General features: G+C 40.8%; 1 protein-coding gene across 8 annotated transcripts in view; it reads right to left on the bottom strand.

The window, feature by feature from the left end:
- TTLL11 (tubulin tyrosine ligase like 11) overlaps positions 1–18,054 on the bottom strand; it is a 238,409-nt gene that overhangs the window by 177,100 nt on the left and 43,255 nt on the right. For all 8 annotated transcript variants that reach the window (XM_039234674.1, XM_039234676.1, XM_039234677.1 and 5 more), the window contains exons 2-3: positions 11,450–11,546; positions 4,695–4,828 (exon numbers count right to left, since the gene is read on the bottom strand). In XM_039234674.1, coding sequence (XP_039090605.1) covers positions 4,695–4,828; positions 11,450–11,546 — 231 coding nt within the window. The remainder of the gene's footprint in view (positions 1–4,694; positions 4,829–11,449; positions 11,547–18,054) is intronic.

Here is an 18,054-nt window from a genome sequence, read left to right as displayed (position 1 = left end):
CCAAAAGAAGTAGAAATCAATGATATAGAAAATGGACAAGCAAGAGAAAAACAATGAAATCATAAGTTGATTTTTTGAAAAGATCAACAAAATTAATAAACCTTTATCTAAGATGATATGAAAAGAAAGAAATAAAATATGAAAAGAGAAGAAGAAGGAAGGGAAGGGAAGGGAGAAGGAAAAAGAAAACATAAATTACCAAGATTGATAATGAATGGAGGAGATCACCACATATCTTATAGACATTAAAAAATAAGTAAATACTATTTTTCAAAACTTTTGTCAATAAACTTGACAACTTAGATAAAATGGACTAATTCTTTGAAAGAAACAAATTACCTACATGTATTTAAAAACTTAATTCATAATTTAAAATGTTTCCAGAAAGAAATCTCCATGCCCAAATACTTTCAATAGTGTATTCTACCCAGCATTTAAGAAAGAAATAATACCAATCCTATACAAAATTTTCCAAACAGTAAAGGAAGAAATATTTGCCAACTCATTTAATGAGGATTGCCTGGAATGCCTGGGTGGCTCAATCAGTTAAGCATCTGACTCTTGATTTTGGCTCAGGTCATGATCTCATAGTTGAGTTAGAGTCCCATGTCAGGCTCTGTGCTGACAGCATGGAGCCTGTTTTGGGTTCTGTCTCCCTCTCTCTCTGCCCCTCCCCTGCTTGCTTTCTCTCTCAAAAATAAATAAAACTAACTTAAAAAAATAATAGGGATTGCCTAATAAGAAAGCCAAAGACATCACATACTAATATCTCCCATGAACAAAAACACAAAAATCCCTACTAAAATATTAGCAGATACACTACAGCTGTGCAGAAAAAGGATAATACCTCATAACCATTTGGATTTATCACAGGAATACAAGGTTGGTTTAATATTTAAAATATGAATTGGTGGCTCATCATATTACCAAAATAAAGAGAAAAAATCATTATCATCTTAATAGATACAGAAAAGCATTTGACAACATTAAGCACCCATTCATGATGAAAAACTTCTGCAAACTATAGAAGACACGTTCCTCAACCTGATGAAAGGTGTCTATGAACAACAGATAGCTAATATCACGTATAACAGTGAAAAGTTGTATGCTTTCCCCCTAAGATTGGAAACATGGCAAAAATGCCCACTCTAATTACTTCAAGTTCAATATTGTATTGGAGATCCTAGCCCAGTGCAGTAATAAAAGAAAAAATAAATAAATAAAAGGTATATAGGATTTAGAAAGGAGGAAACAAAAAACAGTAATTCACAAGTGAATTCACTGTAAACCTAGAAAATCCAAACAAATCTACAAAAAAGGAACTTGTAGAGCTAATAAAGGAATTGAGCAAGGTCATATGATATGAGTTCAAAATTAAAAGGTCAACTGGATGTCTATATACTAGCAACAAACAATAGAAAAATGAAATTCAAAAAATATCATTTACAATAGCATTAAAAAAGCCTTAGGGATAAAGTTAGCAAAATATGTGCAAGACCTGTACTGAAAACTATAATACACTGCTAAGATAAATTGAGGAAGACATAAATAAATGGAGCTAAAAGTCAAGGATTAGATGAGTTGACACTGTTAAGATGCCCACTGCCTCCAAACTGATCTATAGAGACCATGCAATTCCAATCAAAGTCCCACATGGCTTCTTTGTAGAAATGGGCAAACTGGTTACAGAGCTAAGATGGACATGCAATGGCCCTGTAATAACCTAAACAATTATGAAGATAAACAGAGTGGGAAGACTTGCACTACCGGATTTCCAGACTGCCTCTAAAGCTATAGCAATCTTATAGTATCAGCATAAGAGCAATCATACAGATGAGTGGAACAAAACAGACTCCAGAAACAGACCACACACAGTCAGTCAACTGGTTTTCAACAAGTTTGCCAAGGTAATTCAATGAGGAAAACAATCATCGGTGCAACAAAAGGCACTGGAAAAACTGAACATCCCTACAGAAGAAAGGAAACTTCAACACTGATCTCATGCCACACACAGAAACTGAGTTGAAATGAATCCTAAATCTAAATGTAAACACAAAAACTAACACACTTCTGGAAAAAAGAACGTATAAAATCATCTTTACAACGTTTAGTTGGGTAAAGGTGCCTTGGGGATCACACAGAAGCAGAAACTATAAAAGAAAAAATTTAGTGTGACTTCACCAAAATTAAATACTTGTGCTCTTCGAAAGACAAGCTAAAACTTGAAAATTTGAGGTTAAATTTGAAAAGTTAAAAGTGAGAAAATATTCACAATACACATAGAAAAGGCATGTACACAGAATATATAAAGAGCTTACAACTTAAAAATAAACTGCCCATAGAAATGAGCAAAATTTTGAATGTGCACTTAGCAAAAGAAGATACTCAAATGGCCACAAAGCATACGAAAGACACTCAACATCTGGTCATCAGGGAGGTGCAAATTATAACTTTTAAATTATCTCTTTATGATACAACTACACATCTCCACGAATGTCTCAAATTCAAAGGCCTAACAATACCAAGGACTGGCAACGATCGAGCTCTCACACGCTGCTGGTGAGGGCGTACAACCACTTTGGAAAACACTATGGCAAGTTCTTAAAAGTTAAACGTTCAGATACCATATGATCCAGAAATTTCACTTGTTAGGTACGACCCAAGAGAAATGAAAACATATACCCACAAAATGACTTGTATGTGATCAGTCACAGCAGTTTTATTATAAAATCCCCCAACTGGAAATGACCCCAAATGCCCCCTCAACTGGTGGTTGGATAGGCAAATTGTGGTATATTGATACAATGGAGTACTATTCACCAATAAAAATACAAACTTGCTGAGCTACACAAAAAACATGGGCGAATCTCAACATAATTCTGAAAGAAACAAAAAGACTCAAAGAAGTGTATATATATATGTACATATATAAGCATGTATACATATGAACACAATCATATGTGTGTGTGTATGTGTGTATATATATACATGTATACACACACACACACACATATGATTGTGTTTATATGAATTTCTTGAACAGGCAAAGTTAATCTATATGAGAATGCGGATCAGCGGCTGCCTGGGCTGGGGTAGCAAGGGAATGGATTGCAAGGAGGCACAGAGGAACTTTTGGGGTTAATGGGAAAGTTCTTCTCATGTATCTGATTTTGAAAGCACAGTTGATAGGTATCTCATTTAAATTCACAGATTAGGGGGGCCTGGGTGGTTCAATCAGTTAAGGGTCAGACTTTGGCTCAGGTCATGATCTCGTGGCTCATAAGTTCGAGCCCTGTGTCAGGCTCTGGGCTGACAGCTTGGAGTCTAGAGCCTGCTTTGGATTCTGTATCTCCCTCTCCCTCTCTCTGTCTCTCTGTTTGTGTTCTCTCTCTGTCTCTCAAAAATGAATAAACATTTAAAAAAAATTTTTAATTCAAAAAATAGTTAGATATAGAGTTGTAGAAATGGGACAGAAACATATTCCACACAGGGACAAAAACGTGAGCAAAGCCACAGAAGTGGAAATTGAGGGAGGAGTATGGGGAATAGCTGAGAGGTTTTTTTAAATTAACTTTAGTGAAGCATAATTTGCACACAATAAAATACACTCATTTTAAGTTAATAATTGGAAACATTTTAAGAAATGTATAAACCCATGTGGCCAACATCCCATAGCGAGCTTCCTTTCAAAAGTTACCATTTCAAGCTTTTTTTGTGCTTAAGAAATCATTTTATTACAAGCTTTATGATTTAATATGGAAACCGAAACAACATGCAGGCAATAAGATAGATTATAAAAAGCATAGGCCTTGAAATCAGCTCTAGGTTTACATCCCACTCTTCAGCATGTCACTTTGCATATCAAAGCCTCAGCTTCCTCATCCACAAAACGGGATTGATAATACAACCTACTTCCCAAGATCACTGTGAGGACTAAAAGAAATAATGGTAAGCTTCTGGCACAATGCCTGGAGTACAAAGTAGGACTAATAACTGGTATTAGTTTTATCACAATGAGATAGGCATCTGTTATATAGTTACCCTCAGAGGAATGGTATGGACCATGGAACCCACTGACAAAGGCTTTGAAGTGGTCCTAAATGAAAAATGGAGATCTCAAATTCAAGCTTCCCTACGGGTACTCTTTCACAGTCAATGGTGAAGACTCCAAAGTATTTCATACCCAAATATTTTGCTTTGATATGGAACGGGTGATTTGTAAATTGATTCTGGAGCAGATTTAAAGCACTTAAAGGGTACCCATCCACCCCCACCCGCCCCCGCCAGAACTTCCCAATGTGTCAGACCTACTTCCCTAACTTTGACCTCCCACATTTCATACCACAGGATGCTGAGGAGACCACACTCCAGAGTCACCCGGTCCCCATCTGTTTGTGGGCTCTGGCTCCTTGGCTTTCCAAACACCGACTCCATGACACGGCTCCCAATATCCGCCTCAGGTCACGACCCACTTCTTCAGTTTATCTACCTGTCACCCGGCCCATTCAACCCTCCAAGTTCCTTGATTGCTGCCGACACCCACTGTGTACTATTGTGACACCCACAGAGATAGCCATAGCTTCCTGGGGACCCCCTGTCCCAGCTCCCAGCACACAGGACCCAGGACTCAGCTCCCGGGACACAACTGCAAACATGACATAATTCAAGGGTCGTGGGAACAGAGTGCCGTCTACCTGAGCAACAAAGAGATGGAACTCGTCAGGCAGAATCCATGAGCGAGGGTAGAAGTTGTATTCCTCAGGAAAGAGATTCTGCATGATTCTCACGGCTCTGCTCAGAGTAATTTTACGCACCATCTCCGTCATGCCTAGGGAGAAGAGACGCGGTGAGGTTTGAACAGCAGTGGGCCACCAGCTATCAAACAGCCATTATTGGGGACTTTTAAAACCACCCACCCGACAGATTCACTTTTTCAGACAGGATTAAAAAAAGGTACGAGCTGTTCCCCACCGTGGTGACTCATGGTTTGGAAAGACCTACCAAATTAATGAAAAACTTGACGTAATAGACGGATATTTTTTTCTCTGATAAAAATGAAGCATCAGTTTGGAGGAACGAGTTTCCACCTAGTCTAGTATTCCATTCTTTGTCAGCCCCCTAGATAACGGATGAAGAGAAGCATTTATACCTCGTACTTTAACCTTCATAGCTTCCTTCATTTGGGGCCACCCTACACACCTCTGGGACGGCTTCTATCTTATACCCATGAGAATATTATCTCATGGACTCTGCTTACATTGTGAGAAGCTTAATTGAGTTGCTTTGTTTTAATCTTTCAGGAGTGTTAAAGGCATAAAATAGAAGAATATACAGCTGTCAGCATAAAATCTGTCTCCTTGGAAAAAGGACAGAAAGTGGAAAGGATATCATAGCATAATTGATAGTTTAGGGAGAAAAAAATGAACTCCGTAGGAGCTCTTCAGTTATAAGTACTGCACTAACATTTTTTTTTAATGTTTTATTTATTTCTAGGAGAGAGAGAGAGAGAGACAGCGTGAGCAGGGGAGGGTCAGAGAGAGAGGGAGTCACAGACTGAAACAGTCTCCAGGCTCTGAGCTGGCAGTCAGCACAGAGCCCGACGCGGGGCTCGAACCCACGAACCGCGGGATCATGACCTAAGCGAAAGTCGGACGCTCAACCGACTAAGCCACCCAGGCGCCCCAGTACTGCACTAACATTGATCAGACCTCATTAATTCACCCAGAGGGGATTCAAATGTCTCACTTATAAAACATTTTAAAAGATGGTGGATTTTTTTTTTCTTGTAACATCTCAGGAACTCTGACAAGAGAAGAAACAGAGTTTATTCCTTAGCAAATTTTAAGCAAATAGGCAGAAATTTTTTTCAAATTTTAGCAGGCTTATCTCTCAAGGCAAATATCATCACTGAAAACAGAGGCTGAAAATGGCCTTCACCCTCAAAGAGGCTACGCAGTTCTGTCACTGACACTAAAAATCTGCTTGGCAAAAGTTATTTTTAACAGAAAGCACACAGTTCCATGTCGGTTTGGCGTGTCCAAATTATCACACGTTGCAAATAGGCGCAATCAGAATGAATGAGATTTCTCCAAATTCCCACGTTCAGGAAGCGAAGGGTGAACATTTGAGAATGAAGGTTCTAATAACCTACTTCTTGCTTCCCTTGGCATATTAAAAAGAGCAATAAATCTGAAGATCACGGATTCAAGATGTCAATGCACAGCTTCTTGGTTCTTGTTTAGAAGGATATAGAGAAGGATTAAATAAGAAATAAAGGAGCTTAAAAAGCACTAATAAACTGTGCCCCGGCGTGAACTCTTCGATATTAAAGAAAACTCACTGAGGACACTGTGCTGAGCTTCCCAAGAAATAAGTATGAGCCTAGAAAAGTTTAGCTGTTTCCTTTCAGTCCCCTGTGAAATTAGAATTTTTGAGTTAGAAAACCTGGGGCCAAACACAAAGTGCACAAAGCAAAAATTTCAACTTTTTTTCGAAGCTATTTTTCTTTCCTTTGACAATACCGTGTTATCATACTGGACTAAAACCCTTCGTAACTAATACAGCACCTTACATCAAGCGGATGAAGCCTCCGGACCAAACAGTGTTGTGGTACTTTCTGCATCTTAATGGTGTAGTGACAGAAGGTTCTCTTTCAGAACCCCCTGAGCAGGTCGGACAAACTCACACAACACAGAGAGAGGTGCTGTGAGCACAGAAGTGTGGTTTGAATGCTCCAGAAAAGTCTGATGAAAATCAGTGTCCAGCAAATTGAGTACATGTTCATTTGAAACCTGCTGGACTCTTTCTGTAATGTGGATCTTAAGTCCCCACACGAGCTGAAAGGTGTGCCCCCAAGCTTGCTTTTGTGCCAGTCTCCAGGTACTTCTCAACTGAAAACATCCAGCTTTGGAAACAACCTATAGGCCAGTGGCTGCTTTTCCCAGACACTTGTGACCCACAGGCTGTAGACGATGACTCACCCCTCCTCTGCCTAAATGCCCGTCTCCAGAAGGCACCAGTGTAGACCTCCTTCAATCCTTACCACGAAACCCTTTGTTCCTCCACCATATCTAGGCTGTGCTCCCTCCAGGTGCTGCCAGAGAGAGGGTCCCCGACTCCCCGCTACACCCCATGTGGAAGCTGCTGGCGTCTGGGCTTCTGCTGGTGGCTCTGAGACAGATGTAAGGAGTGTCATCTTCTCTCAGTAAGATGCTGACGAGAGTAGCCGGGTTTCTAGCTGAGCCAGAGCACGTGTTCCCAGAGTAAACATGTGAGAAGAGAGGTCATTGGCAGGCTCTGCGGGCTCTAGGCGCCACCTCCCTTCTCCAAGCAGCTGTGGCAAGTGACCCCTCCCTCTGACCCCTGCCCTAGGCTCTCAGATACATTGTGACCTGAGGTAGAAGCTCTAGGTCTAACCATCAGCTCCACCACCACCCCCAACATGGGAACAAGGCGATCTTTGACCTTGACTTTGAACTCCAATTAGATAAGGAGGATTTCAACCATCTTTCTGAGGCTTTCTCCATTGCTTTGTGCCCAGATTTCAGTAATCTGTCTTTTGCTCCTGCTACCTTAGCAATGCTTTGCTTGGTTGCCTCCAGATTTCCTCCTCTCTTCCACCCAAGACTATCTAGCAAGGGCGAGGGGCCTCCTGCCTGTGACTTTAGCCCTGTGCCCACCCTCCGGCTGCCTACTTCCAGGTTCTTTTGAGACTGGCTGCCTACCTGGGTTCCTCGACAAGGTCCCTCTGGTGGCATTTCCCCCTTTCATTTGGGAAAACTCCCTAACTCAGGATAGAGCTTCCCACACCAAGAACGTGCCTCCTGCCATTCTTGGGCCTGGGTTCTTCTCTGCCACACTGGAGTCTCAAGGCCTGGTGGGTCTTATCCCCTATGAAGCTGCACAAGAGTATAATAGTCTGATCCTTAGGCTTGCTCACACAGAACTACTTAACCCAATTTTAAAAAACGAAACAAAACAAAATCGGAGCTGTGTCAGGAGCACTATTCAATCCCAATATCACTGATAATGATAATTCTTGGCAAAAACACATTACAGTCCCTCAATGACAAAGAAATACTTTCAGAACCATTCTCCTCTCTCTGTTCCCATTGCCACCAATAAGTTCATCTCTTGCCTGGACGCTGCAGCGGCCTCTTAGCTCTACCTCTGTTTCCGGGCTCAGCCCTTCTGCCCACCTCCAATGCATCCCTCTGGCTGGCCTTTCTAAAATGCAAGTTGACCCATGTCACTCTCTGGCTTAGCAATTTCTCAGTGGTTCCCCATGACCTTCAGACTGTAAGAATGCTATCCTCTGGTCCCTGCCTGTCACCTGTCCACTGCCCCTATCACATTTGACCCTTTCTGACCATCACAGGCCACCTGCCCTTCACTGAATGGGCAGCCTGCTCTAAACATCCTACGTCTTTGCACCAACTCTGCTCCCTCGTTTTGCAGGGAGATCAGGCCCATCCACCCCTAGAGCCTCGGTTCACATGGTAATTCCCTTCTCCAGGGTCTGCCTTCCAAGCAGATCTCAGTTAGGTCACGTGCCCTAGCTCCAAACTCTCATGGCATCCAAAGCTTCCTTTCTCTAGCATTTATTTTGTATTTGACTTCTCTCCTTGTTTTTGTATCCCCAGCACAGCCCAGGGCTTGACAGTCAGCTGCGCCATAGCTTCCTCTCTGGGACCCTCTCCCTCGCCGCCAGAAAGTCCCCTTCTCAAGGTGGACTCTCAGGCGACACCCGTCATGCGGGGCCGTGCATCTCAGACCCTGAAACTCAGCAAATAACTGTTGCTTATACACTGAGAATTGCCAGTTTGGGACTTTCTTAAAGCCAAGGACCTATCTAAATCAGATTACTTTTTATAGAAAGTCTTAATTCATCATTTAAGACACTACAACACATCTTGAAGCACCTCGCGCATACAAAAGTGGCTAAAATCTAATGTACCACACAAACAAAAGAAATCATTTCCATATGCATCCCCAAAGGTCTCCAGTTTATTCGGCATGCTGCTGGCCACGTCCAGTAGAACTTAGTCTACATGATAGACAATGCATCCAAGATGCATTGTTACAGTCACGGGGTATATCAGACACAGAAGATAAGCCCGGACACAAACTAGAGCCACAGTACGCACCCTTCTGGAATCACGTCATAGCTAAGAATTGTTGTCTGCCATAGGACAGAGGGTGGGGCCACATTGCCTCTCTGCCTAGAGGTTTGAGAGCCTGCTTTGTCATTAGAACTAATTAATTGCTGTTGGCAAAGTGGAAAATGATATGTTCCAATCACTGGCACATGTTATATGGGATGGAGCTAACTTGCTTCTTTGGAATGAATATTCTTATATCACCTTTAATGAAACTAGTCCGTTGAGAGTGTTTTTCTCTAATTTGTGTTCCAAAAGTAAAGCCATAGCTATGACTTCTTTTACTCTCAGCCATGAGATGAGGCATGAACAAATAGGGAGAAATGTAAATGAAGCCTCATTTGAAGATTCATGTCTTAGGAATTCTGTCCTCATTCAAAGGTTTGTTCTCTTTCAAATTACGTTCTTTGAATATCCCAGCAAGTCCTTCGAGTGGCATCAAAAAGTCACCTTTGATGAGCAGCAAGACAGAGGAAATAATAGCTATCCCATTAAACTGTGCGGAAGAATCCTGGCTACCAGGATCGTCCTGTTCTCCAACACAACCCTCCTTCCTCCTCTAACCTTGGGTTAATTTTCTAGTTCTGTTTCCCTGGAAACCAATAAAGGTAGAAAGTTAGCTGTGTTACTAGACATCAGAGCATATGGTTAAAATGATCCCTGGTCGGCAAATTGCATAAATACCTGGTAGGAAGCCGTAGCTCCAGGCTTCCCTGATGCGATGATTCTTGTAACTCAACACGACCCTGCTGAGGACCCTGGAGCCATGCTTTAGAGTAGCTACATGAGATACAGCTCTTAGGGGGTCTCTGAGCCAAGGCAGACCCACGTTCACTAACGTAGGTCTTGTCTCCTTGTACCTGAGCTTTCACTTGAAGGGTGAGACTAGCCTCAGGTGCCCTTTGCAGAGACAGCACTGCCACCGACTGGCTGGCAAGCTGTGTTTCCTGCCCTATATCCTTCGAAGCAAATCTGAGTCATGTGAGGCCCCGTAGTCTGCACGCTTAACTAAAACCCCCTAATGGAAGTGGCATAACTGACCAGTGTACAATGTATGGCCACTGGGTTTTCTGAGAGGCGTTTTCTTAAAGACATGGCATAGGATATGCCAAAGGAAAAGGTACCTTCTTTAAAGTAAGCGCTAGGCCCACCATGGGGCTCAAATTCCCAACCCTGGGATCAAGAGTCACGTGATCTATGGCCCGAGCCATCCAGGCACCCCAGAAAAAGGGTTAATTGACTCTCCTTTCAAAAAATAAGCATAAATGATATCACGGTAAGAGAAAATACCTTGTATTCAGGCAATGGCACTCTGGGTCCAACCATATAAAAATGATACAAAAATATGGTTAAGGTTTGGGAGGAAATATGGAAATACTCACAATGTTGTTTTATTAAATGGGGGATGGGATTGAGGGTGATACTCTTTTTTTAAAAAAAATTCTTTAATATTGTATTATAGTTCGGTTTGTGCATACTGAGTTAAAATTTCTGAATATAAGAGAAAGACCCTTTGGGTGTGATCACCCTCAGCTTCACCAAATGTTCCTTCCTTGCTGAGCATATCCACTCCCTTAACCATCCTCCTCACTTAGCCATTAAAAATAATGAATAGCAATCAATAACAGAAGAGGGTGGGAGAGATTAAAAATAAAATGGGAAGGCATATGGGGAGTCTGGGAGTGGAGTGAGGGGGTGTCTTAAAGTATTGGCTCTGACACTTTCCTGGCACAAGTCTCCCTTACAGGAAAGCCTCACTGGGATAATGTCCCCAGGTGAAAGACAGCCACTGTCTCAGCCTGTCATTCCCAACACAGAGACTGGTGTATGTCGTTTTAAAATGGTACCTCCAATTATGATACTTAAAGAAAATAGGAGCTGCTAACAGCATTTTGGGGACAAAAACCTAGAATCTTGGGACTTCTGTTTCTGGCAAATAATTTAGGTAAGATGGCTGATTGCTTTTCATTTTGAGAATATAATTCCCTCACTACACCCTCATATTACAACCCAGCAGGTGAAGATTATGTTCTTCCATGAGTGAAGTTAGACCAGGAAAGCCCATCTTTTTGTTTTTGAGCCTCCAGTCTTTAAACTCTTGGTGGGTTAGATCCTGAGTACCTCTGCCTTAGCTTCCCTCCCAAGGTAAGGGCACTACAACAGTGCAGGTGGCAAGTCCCAATTAGGAGTCCTTGAGTTTGAGTTCAAAATGCTGTCATGTTCTTGTAGAAGAGAGCACCCTGACACTCAGCCTAGAAACATTTTTCAACATCAACAATTACAGCGGATACCTGGAAACTTGTTCACTTGGCCGGAGAATATGTCATTGTCGTGAAATGAAACTCCATGCCAGTAGATGTCACAAGGCAAGCGTCGGCCAAATGGGAACTAGAAGACAGAGGGGAAAAAGTAACTATTAGCAGGAACCAGAGGACCAGCTACCATCCTGAGTGTCTATTATGTACAAATTCCCGGAGACCTGGCACATATCACATGATTTAATCCTCAAATTAGCACGTGAAGTAGATGATATCCTTTTTCATTTTATAAGTGAAGAAACAGTTTCAGACAGATCAAGGAACTTGCTCAAGGTCACACCCAGTGAGGGGTGGAGTTCTGATTCTATGCAGCAAATACAATACTCATGGCTTTACAAGTACCCTTTCATTTTGATCCTTGTAACTACCCTAGAAAGAACGATTCCCATTTGACTGGTGAGAAAATGGGGGCTGAGAAAGGTATCTAATATGCCCAAAGTAAACAGAGCTAGAAAGGAGAGGAATCAGGATTTGAATCCAGGTCTATTTGAATCCCAAACCATACTTCTCTTTCTCTGAAAACTGCAGCTCTCAAGTCAGCAACCCCCCCCCCAAAATGAGCTTGTGCTCTCTTGTTTATGCTCTCTCACTCATTCCCTTTCCCTGTTCCCCCACCCCCACCCCATGCTCAACACACACACACACATACACACACACACACACACACACACACACACACAGTTTGTGAAGGCAGAATGTATCCCCCAGTGCCTCAGTTAAAGGCTTCAATAAAGACTTTTTGAATGAATAAATGAACAAACCCAGGAATGGTCATCTGATTCAAGGTGAGACAACCAGATTCTCTCTTCCAGGAATTTGGAAATCAGACATGTTAGGCATCCACCCCTGCTGGCCCTCAAACTGAAAAAGATAAAAAGCCAGAGCCGGGCAGTTGTGCTTACCTGTGAGCACAAAGAAGCAAAGGCAGCCAGGCTGCTGAGAGAGAAGAAAGGAGCAGGTGCAGAGAAAAAAGTGAAGGTAAGGCCATGTGGCTATAGTGACAGACTGAGTGACCTTAATTCCCAGGGCTTCTAGATCCTAAGTCCAGACCCTCCTGAGCCTGGCTGCCCCACCCCCGTCCTTGGGTCCTGTAAGACAGCCTTGTATCCTTAGAATCTATCCCTTCTTTGCACATGCTATTAGGAAATAGAAATCCCTCAAGGAGACAGAAAATCCTGCTCTTTCCACTACATCCCACTGCCTCTCAAAGTTACCAACAAGTTCTACACTTACAGAATTCATTTTTTAAATCTATAACTCAGATGACCCTTGTTAAAGGAAAACAGTGAAGACATGTCAATTCATGCTTATTAAAGGGCCAGATGAAGAGAGATGACAACACATTAAATGCAACCACTTGATTTTCCCATCCTAAGATGATAGCTAATCAGGATTTTTATCTGCTCCAAGTTGAGAGAGTTAAGTTCCAATGGAAGGACATAGCATTACTAATGAAATGGTGGTGACTCAATGCTTTCCAACTATTCCAAATTAAAATGAAGGCAAACAGACTCAAGCCCTTTAAATCATTCACATTATTTCAAAGCTGTGCCAAAGTAAGGCATATGTTACACATTCTATTAGCATGAATAACTTTCATCTATAATTTATAGCATTTTGCTTGTTTTTATTGCATCCGATGGACTAAAGTTATTAATTCACTAGTCATAAATACAAAGAGATACAACATATGTTATTTTATTCCAGCTGTTAAATGCTAACAGAGAGAAGGAGAAAATAACTTAACCAGGAAAGTTTCTCTAAAAACCAAGCTATCCAGGCAAAGTTTTACTAAGATCCAAGTGGCTGTGCTGCATGAAATGTGAGGCCAACACCTGCTCCATGTCAGCAGACAGCCAATGACTCCTTATCACCTTGACAGTCACCCTTCAATCCTTGCCAACCTCATGAATCCCAAGTCAACACTTCTTTCAGCAATGCCGTTAGCTCATTCAGTTTTGAGAAGCTGGGTTTTTTAAAATTCATTCATTCAATAATGACTATGTGCCAGACATTGTTCTAGGTGCTGAGAACAGAGAGAAACACAATTTTAAATAGGTCCCAGGACTTCAAAATCCCACCTCTTTTTAAGATCTTTTTAAAAACTGCATACACAGCTTACATCATACCCAGTGGTGAAAGACTGAAAGCTTTCTCTCAAAGACCAGGAATGAGACAAGGATGCCCACTTTTGCCACTTTTACTCAACATAGTATCTAGCCAGAGCAAAAGGCAAGAAAACAAAATGAAGCATCAAATTGGAAAGGACACAAACATCTGTTTGCAGATGACATGATCTTATATGTAGAAAACCCTAAAGATCACACACACACACACACACACAGAGTTAGAAATAATAGATGAATTCAGCAAAGTTAAAGGATACAAAATCAATACACAAAAATCAGTTTTTTCTATATACTAACCATGAATGATCCAAAAAGAAAATTAAGAAAACAATTACATTTATAATAGCATCAAAAAGAATAAAATACTTAGGAATTAGCTTAACCAAGGAGGCAAAAGCCTTGTATGCCAAACACTACAAAATGTTTCTGGAAGAAATTAAAGAAGGAACACATAAGTAGAAAGACATACCATGTTCATGAATTAGAAGACTTTATATTGTTAAGACTTTATATTGTCAATAGTACCCAAAGCAATGTGCAGATTCAATGCAATCCCTAACAAAACACAAATGACTTTTTTTCCCTTGAAGAAATAGAACAATCTATCACAAACTTTATGTGGAATCTCAAGGAATCCAAATAACCAAAACAATCTTGAGAAGGAAGAATGTATTGGAGTTATCATACTTCCTGATGCCAAAACTGAACAGCAAATCTATAGATATCAAAACAGTACATAAAAACAATGAGATACAATAAAATACCCGCTGTACAACTATTAGAATGGTCAAAATCCAAAATGCGAACAGCGCCAAATGCAGGCAAGGATGTGGAGCACAGGATCTCTCACTCATTATTGATGGGAATGCAAAATGATACAGTTACTTTGGAAGACAGTTTGACAGTTTCTTTAAAAAGTAAACATATTCTTACCATATGATTCAGTAACTATACTCCTTGGCATTTACCCAAATGAGTTGAAAACTTATGGCCAGGAAAAAATCTACATATGAATGTTTATAGGCTTTTTATTAATAATCGCCAAAACTTGGAAGCAACCAAGATCCCCTTCAGTAGGTAAACAGGTTAGATAAACTGTGGTGCATCCAGATAATGAAATATTATTAAGTCCTTAAAAAATGACCTATTAGGCCAAGAAAAGACATGGAGGGTTCGTAAATATTCTTAAGTGAATGAAGCCCATTTGAAAAAGCTCAATACTGTATGATTCCAAGTATATGACATTCTGGAAAAGGCAAAACTACAGAGCCAGTAAAAAGATCAGGGGTCTCATGGATTGGGAGGGAGGAAGGCATGAACAGGTGGAGCACAGAGGATTTTTAGGGTAGTGGTACTACTCCACATAATACCAAAATAGTGGGTACATATCATTATTCATTTGTCCAAACCCACAGAATGTATACCACCAAGAGTAATAAGCTTTAATATAAACTATGGACTTTTGGTGATAATGTGCCAGTGTATGTCCATCAGTTGCAACAATTCTGACATGAGACTTTCATAGCTGGGGAGGCTATGCATATGCAGGATCAGTGAACATGTGAAATCTCTCTCTGTTCCTTCTGCTCAACTTTGCAGTGAACCAAAAAAAACGATCAATTTTGTAGTGAACCATAAAAAACCAAAGTAAAAACCAGTATGGTACTGGCATAGAGACAAACATATAGACTAAGGGAACAGAATACAGAACCCAGAAATCAACCCTGATATATATAGTCAAATTATTTGACGAGGATGACAAGACTATTTGATGGGGAAAGGACATTCTGTTCTACAACTGCTGGGAAACCTGGATATCTACGTGCAAAAAGAATGAAGTTGGACCCTTACCTTACACCATATACAAAAACTAACTCAAAATGAGTCAAAGACTTAATCATAAGAGCTAAAAACTATAAAACTCTTAGAAGAAAATATAGGGAATAAGCTTTACGACATTTGACTTGGCAAGGACTTCTTGGATATGACACTAAAGCATAGGTAACAAAAAAAAAAGTAAATAAATTGAACTTTGTTGAAATTAAAGCTTTTTTGCATCAAAGGACACCTGTCAACAGAATGAAAGGACAGCCCATGGAATAGGAGAAAATATTTGAAAATCATGCATCTGATAAGGTATGTATCAGATATACATCTGAATATATTTAAACATATTTTAAATACATGTATAAGAATACATTTTAAAACTTTTACAACTTAAGAACAGCAAAAACAATTAAAATGGGCAAAGGACTTCAATAGACATTTCTCCAAAGAAGACATACAGATGGCAAATAAGCGCATGAAAAAATGTTCAACATCACTAATCATTAGGAAAATGCAAATCAAAACCGCAATGAGATACAACTTCACACTCATTAAGATGGCTAGCATAAAAAATAATAAAAAGGAAAAAAGTGTTAATAAGGATATAGAGAAATTAGAACCCTTAGGCATTGCGAATGTAAAAAGCTGCTGCAGAAAATGAAATGGTCACATGATCCAGCAATTCTACTTCTGAGTATTTACTCAAAAGAACTGAAATCAGGTACTTGAACAGATATTGATATACAAACAATCAGCATTATTCAAAGTAGCCATGGTGGAAATAGTCCACCATCAACTGTCCATCAACTAACAAAACGGAGTATATTCATACAGTCTTAAGAAGGAATGAGATTTTGGCACCTGGTACAACGTAGATGAAACCCTGAAGACATTATGCCAAGTGCAATAAACCACTTACATGAGATAGCCAGAGTAGTCAAATTCATAGAGACAGAAAGTAAAACAGTGGTTTCTGAGGGCTAAAGAGAGGGGGAAATGGAGTGTTATTTGTGTAATGGGTACAGAATTTCAGTTTGCGGAGGTGAAAAATGTTCTGGAGATGGATGGTGTTGATAGTTGCACAACGGTGTAAACGTATTTAATGCTACTAAACTGTACACTTAAAAATGGTTAAGATAAATCTTGTTGGGTACATTTCACCACAATAAAATAACAATAAAAACCTGTCTCCTTATGCCCCCTGAGGGTAAGGGACCATTTGTGGCTCTACCCTGAGCACTCTATAGCTTGGAATTCTATGTGGCTTTTCATGGGGCAGTTCAAATTGGCCATGTTTCTCAGTTCCCTTGCTCCCCATTTTTCTTAAGGTCAGTACCATCACCCCAGTTACCTAGGTTCTATAGTTGGGAGTCATCTTTCCTTTTCTTTTCTTCAACCCCTTTTGGTAAAAAGGACTGGACTGTGGTCAGAAGACCTAAGAGTTCTAGACTTGTTTCTGTCACTTAGTATGAGATCTTAAGCAACCAAAACCTTTATATCCTCTGTAGACTGACAAGAAAATGTGTCAAAGTGCAATAGGAACCAAACAAGATAATGGAAATGAAAAATGCTTTGTACATTCCACACAACAATACAAATCTGAGGTGGTCATTGATGTATTCACTCATTAAGTGTTAAAAACTTATTATGCAGCACAATGTGCCTCAAGTGGCAAAGACACACAGAGACAAGTCTGCTTTCAAGGAGCATACAGTCCATTGGGGAGATAGAGTTGAATCAGTCACTCCAATGTATCACTGCAAACCAATCCATGGTAAGGACTGTGAACTGAGATCCAGAGAGCAATGAGAGCACAGGGCGACCCAATCATATCTGGGAAGTCAAAGAGGGCCACTCTGAGTAGGGTGACCATGTGTTCATCCACCAAGGACAGTTCCAGTTTACACCTGCTGTCCTGGGGTTAGTATTAATAGAACTTTTTTTTCATTTTCAACCGTATCCTGGTTTGAACCGCAAACTGAGTGGTCACTCTATTCCTAAGAAAAGACTATTTCAGCTGAGACTGTAAAGAACAGGTCAGTGAGGAAAGAAGAGTATTCCAGCCCAGAGGTCAGACTGACCATGGCCCACTGGAAAGCCTAGAGGCAGGTCAAAGTGGGTAGGGCACAGAGGACCAGAGGAAAGCAGTGTGAGATGAGCCTGAAGACCCAGGCAGATGCAGATGGTGTAGGGCTACCCCCCAGCCAGTCACAGAAACAATAGGTCATGCGGAGAGTAAGATGAACCAACTGAGCAGAACTCACTGAGGAAGAGGGACCAGAGACACAGAGAGCATAAGCTGAAAAAGGCCAGAGAGGAGAAGTGTCCCAAGACAAAAGGAATGGTGAACAGTATGAACATGGCTGAGAGGTCAAACTCAGAGGTTGGAAACTAACAATGGCCTACTGAGTATGATGACATGGAGAGTTCTGAGACCACTGCAGCCCACAGTGATGACCTTGCTGGTCTCCTTGGCACTTACTGTGTATATCACTGTCTGCATCTTTTTTTTTTTTTTTTTTTTTTTTGTAGGAGAGAGAGAGAGAGAGCGTGAGCAGGGGAGGGTCAGAGAGAGAGGGAGATACAGACTCTGAAATAGGCTCCAGGCTCTGAGCTGGCAGT

The sequence above is a fragment of the Hyaena hyaena genome, unplaced genomic scaffold (assembly GCF_003009895.1).
Source record: "Hyaena hyaena isolate Hyena2069 unplaced genomic scaffold, ASM300989v1 scaffold_90, whole genome shotgun sequence".
Lineage (NCBI taxonomy): Eukaryota > Metazoa > Chordata > Mammalia > Carnivora > Hyaenidae > Hyaena > Hyaena hyaena.
Note: the sequence above shows the minus strand (reverse complement) of the source record. Positions and strands in the feature narration are given on the sequence as shown.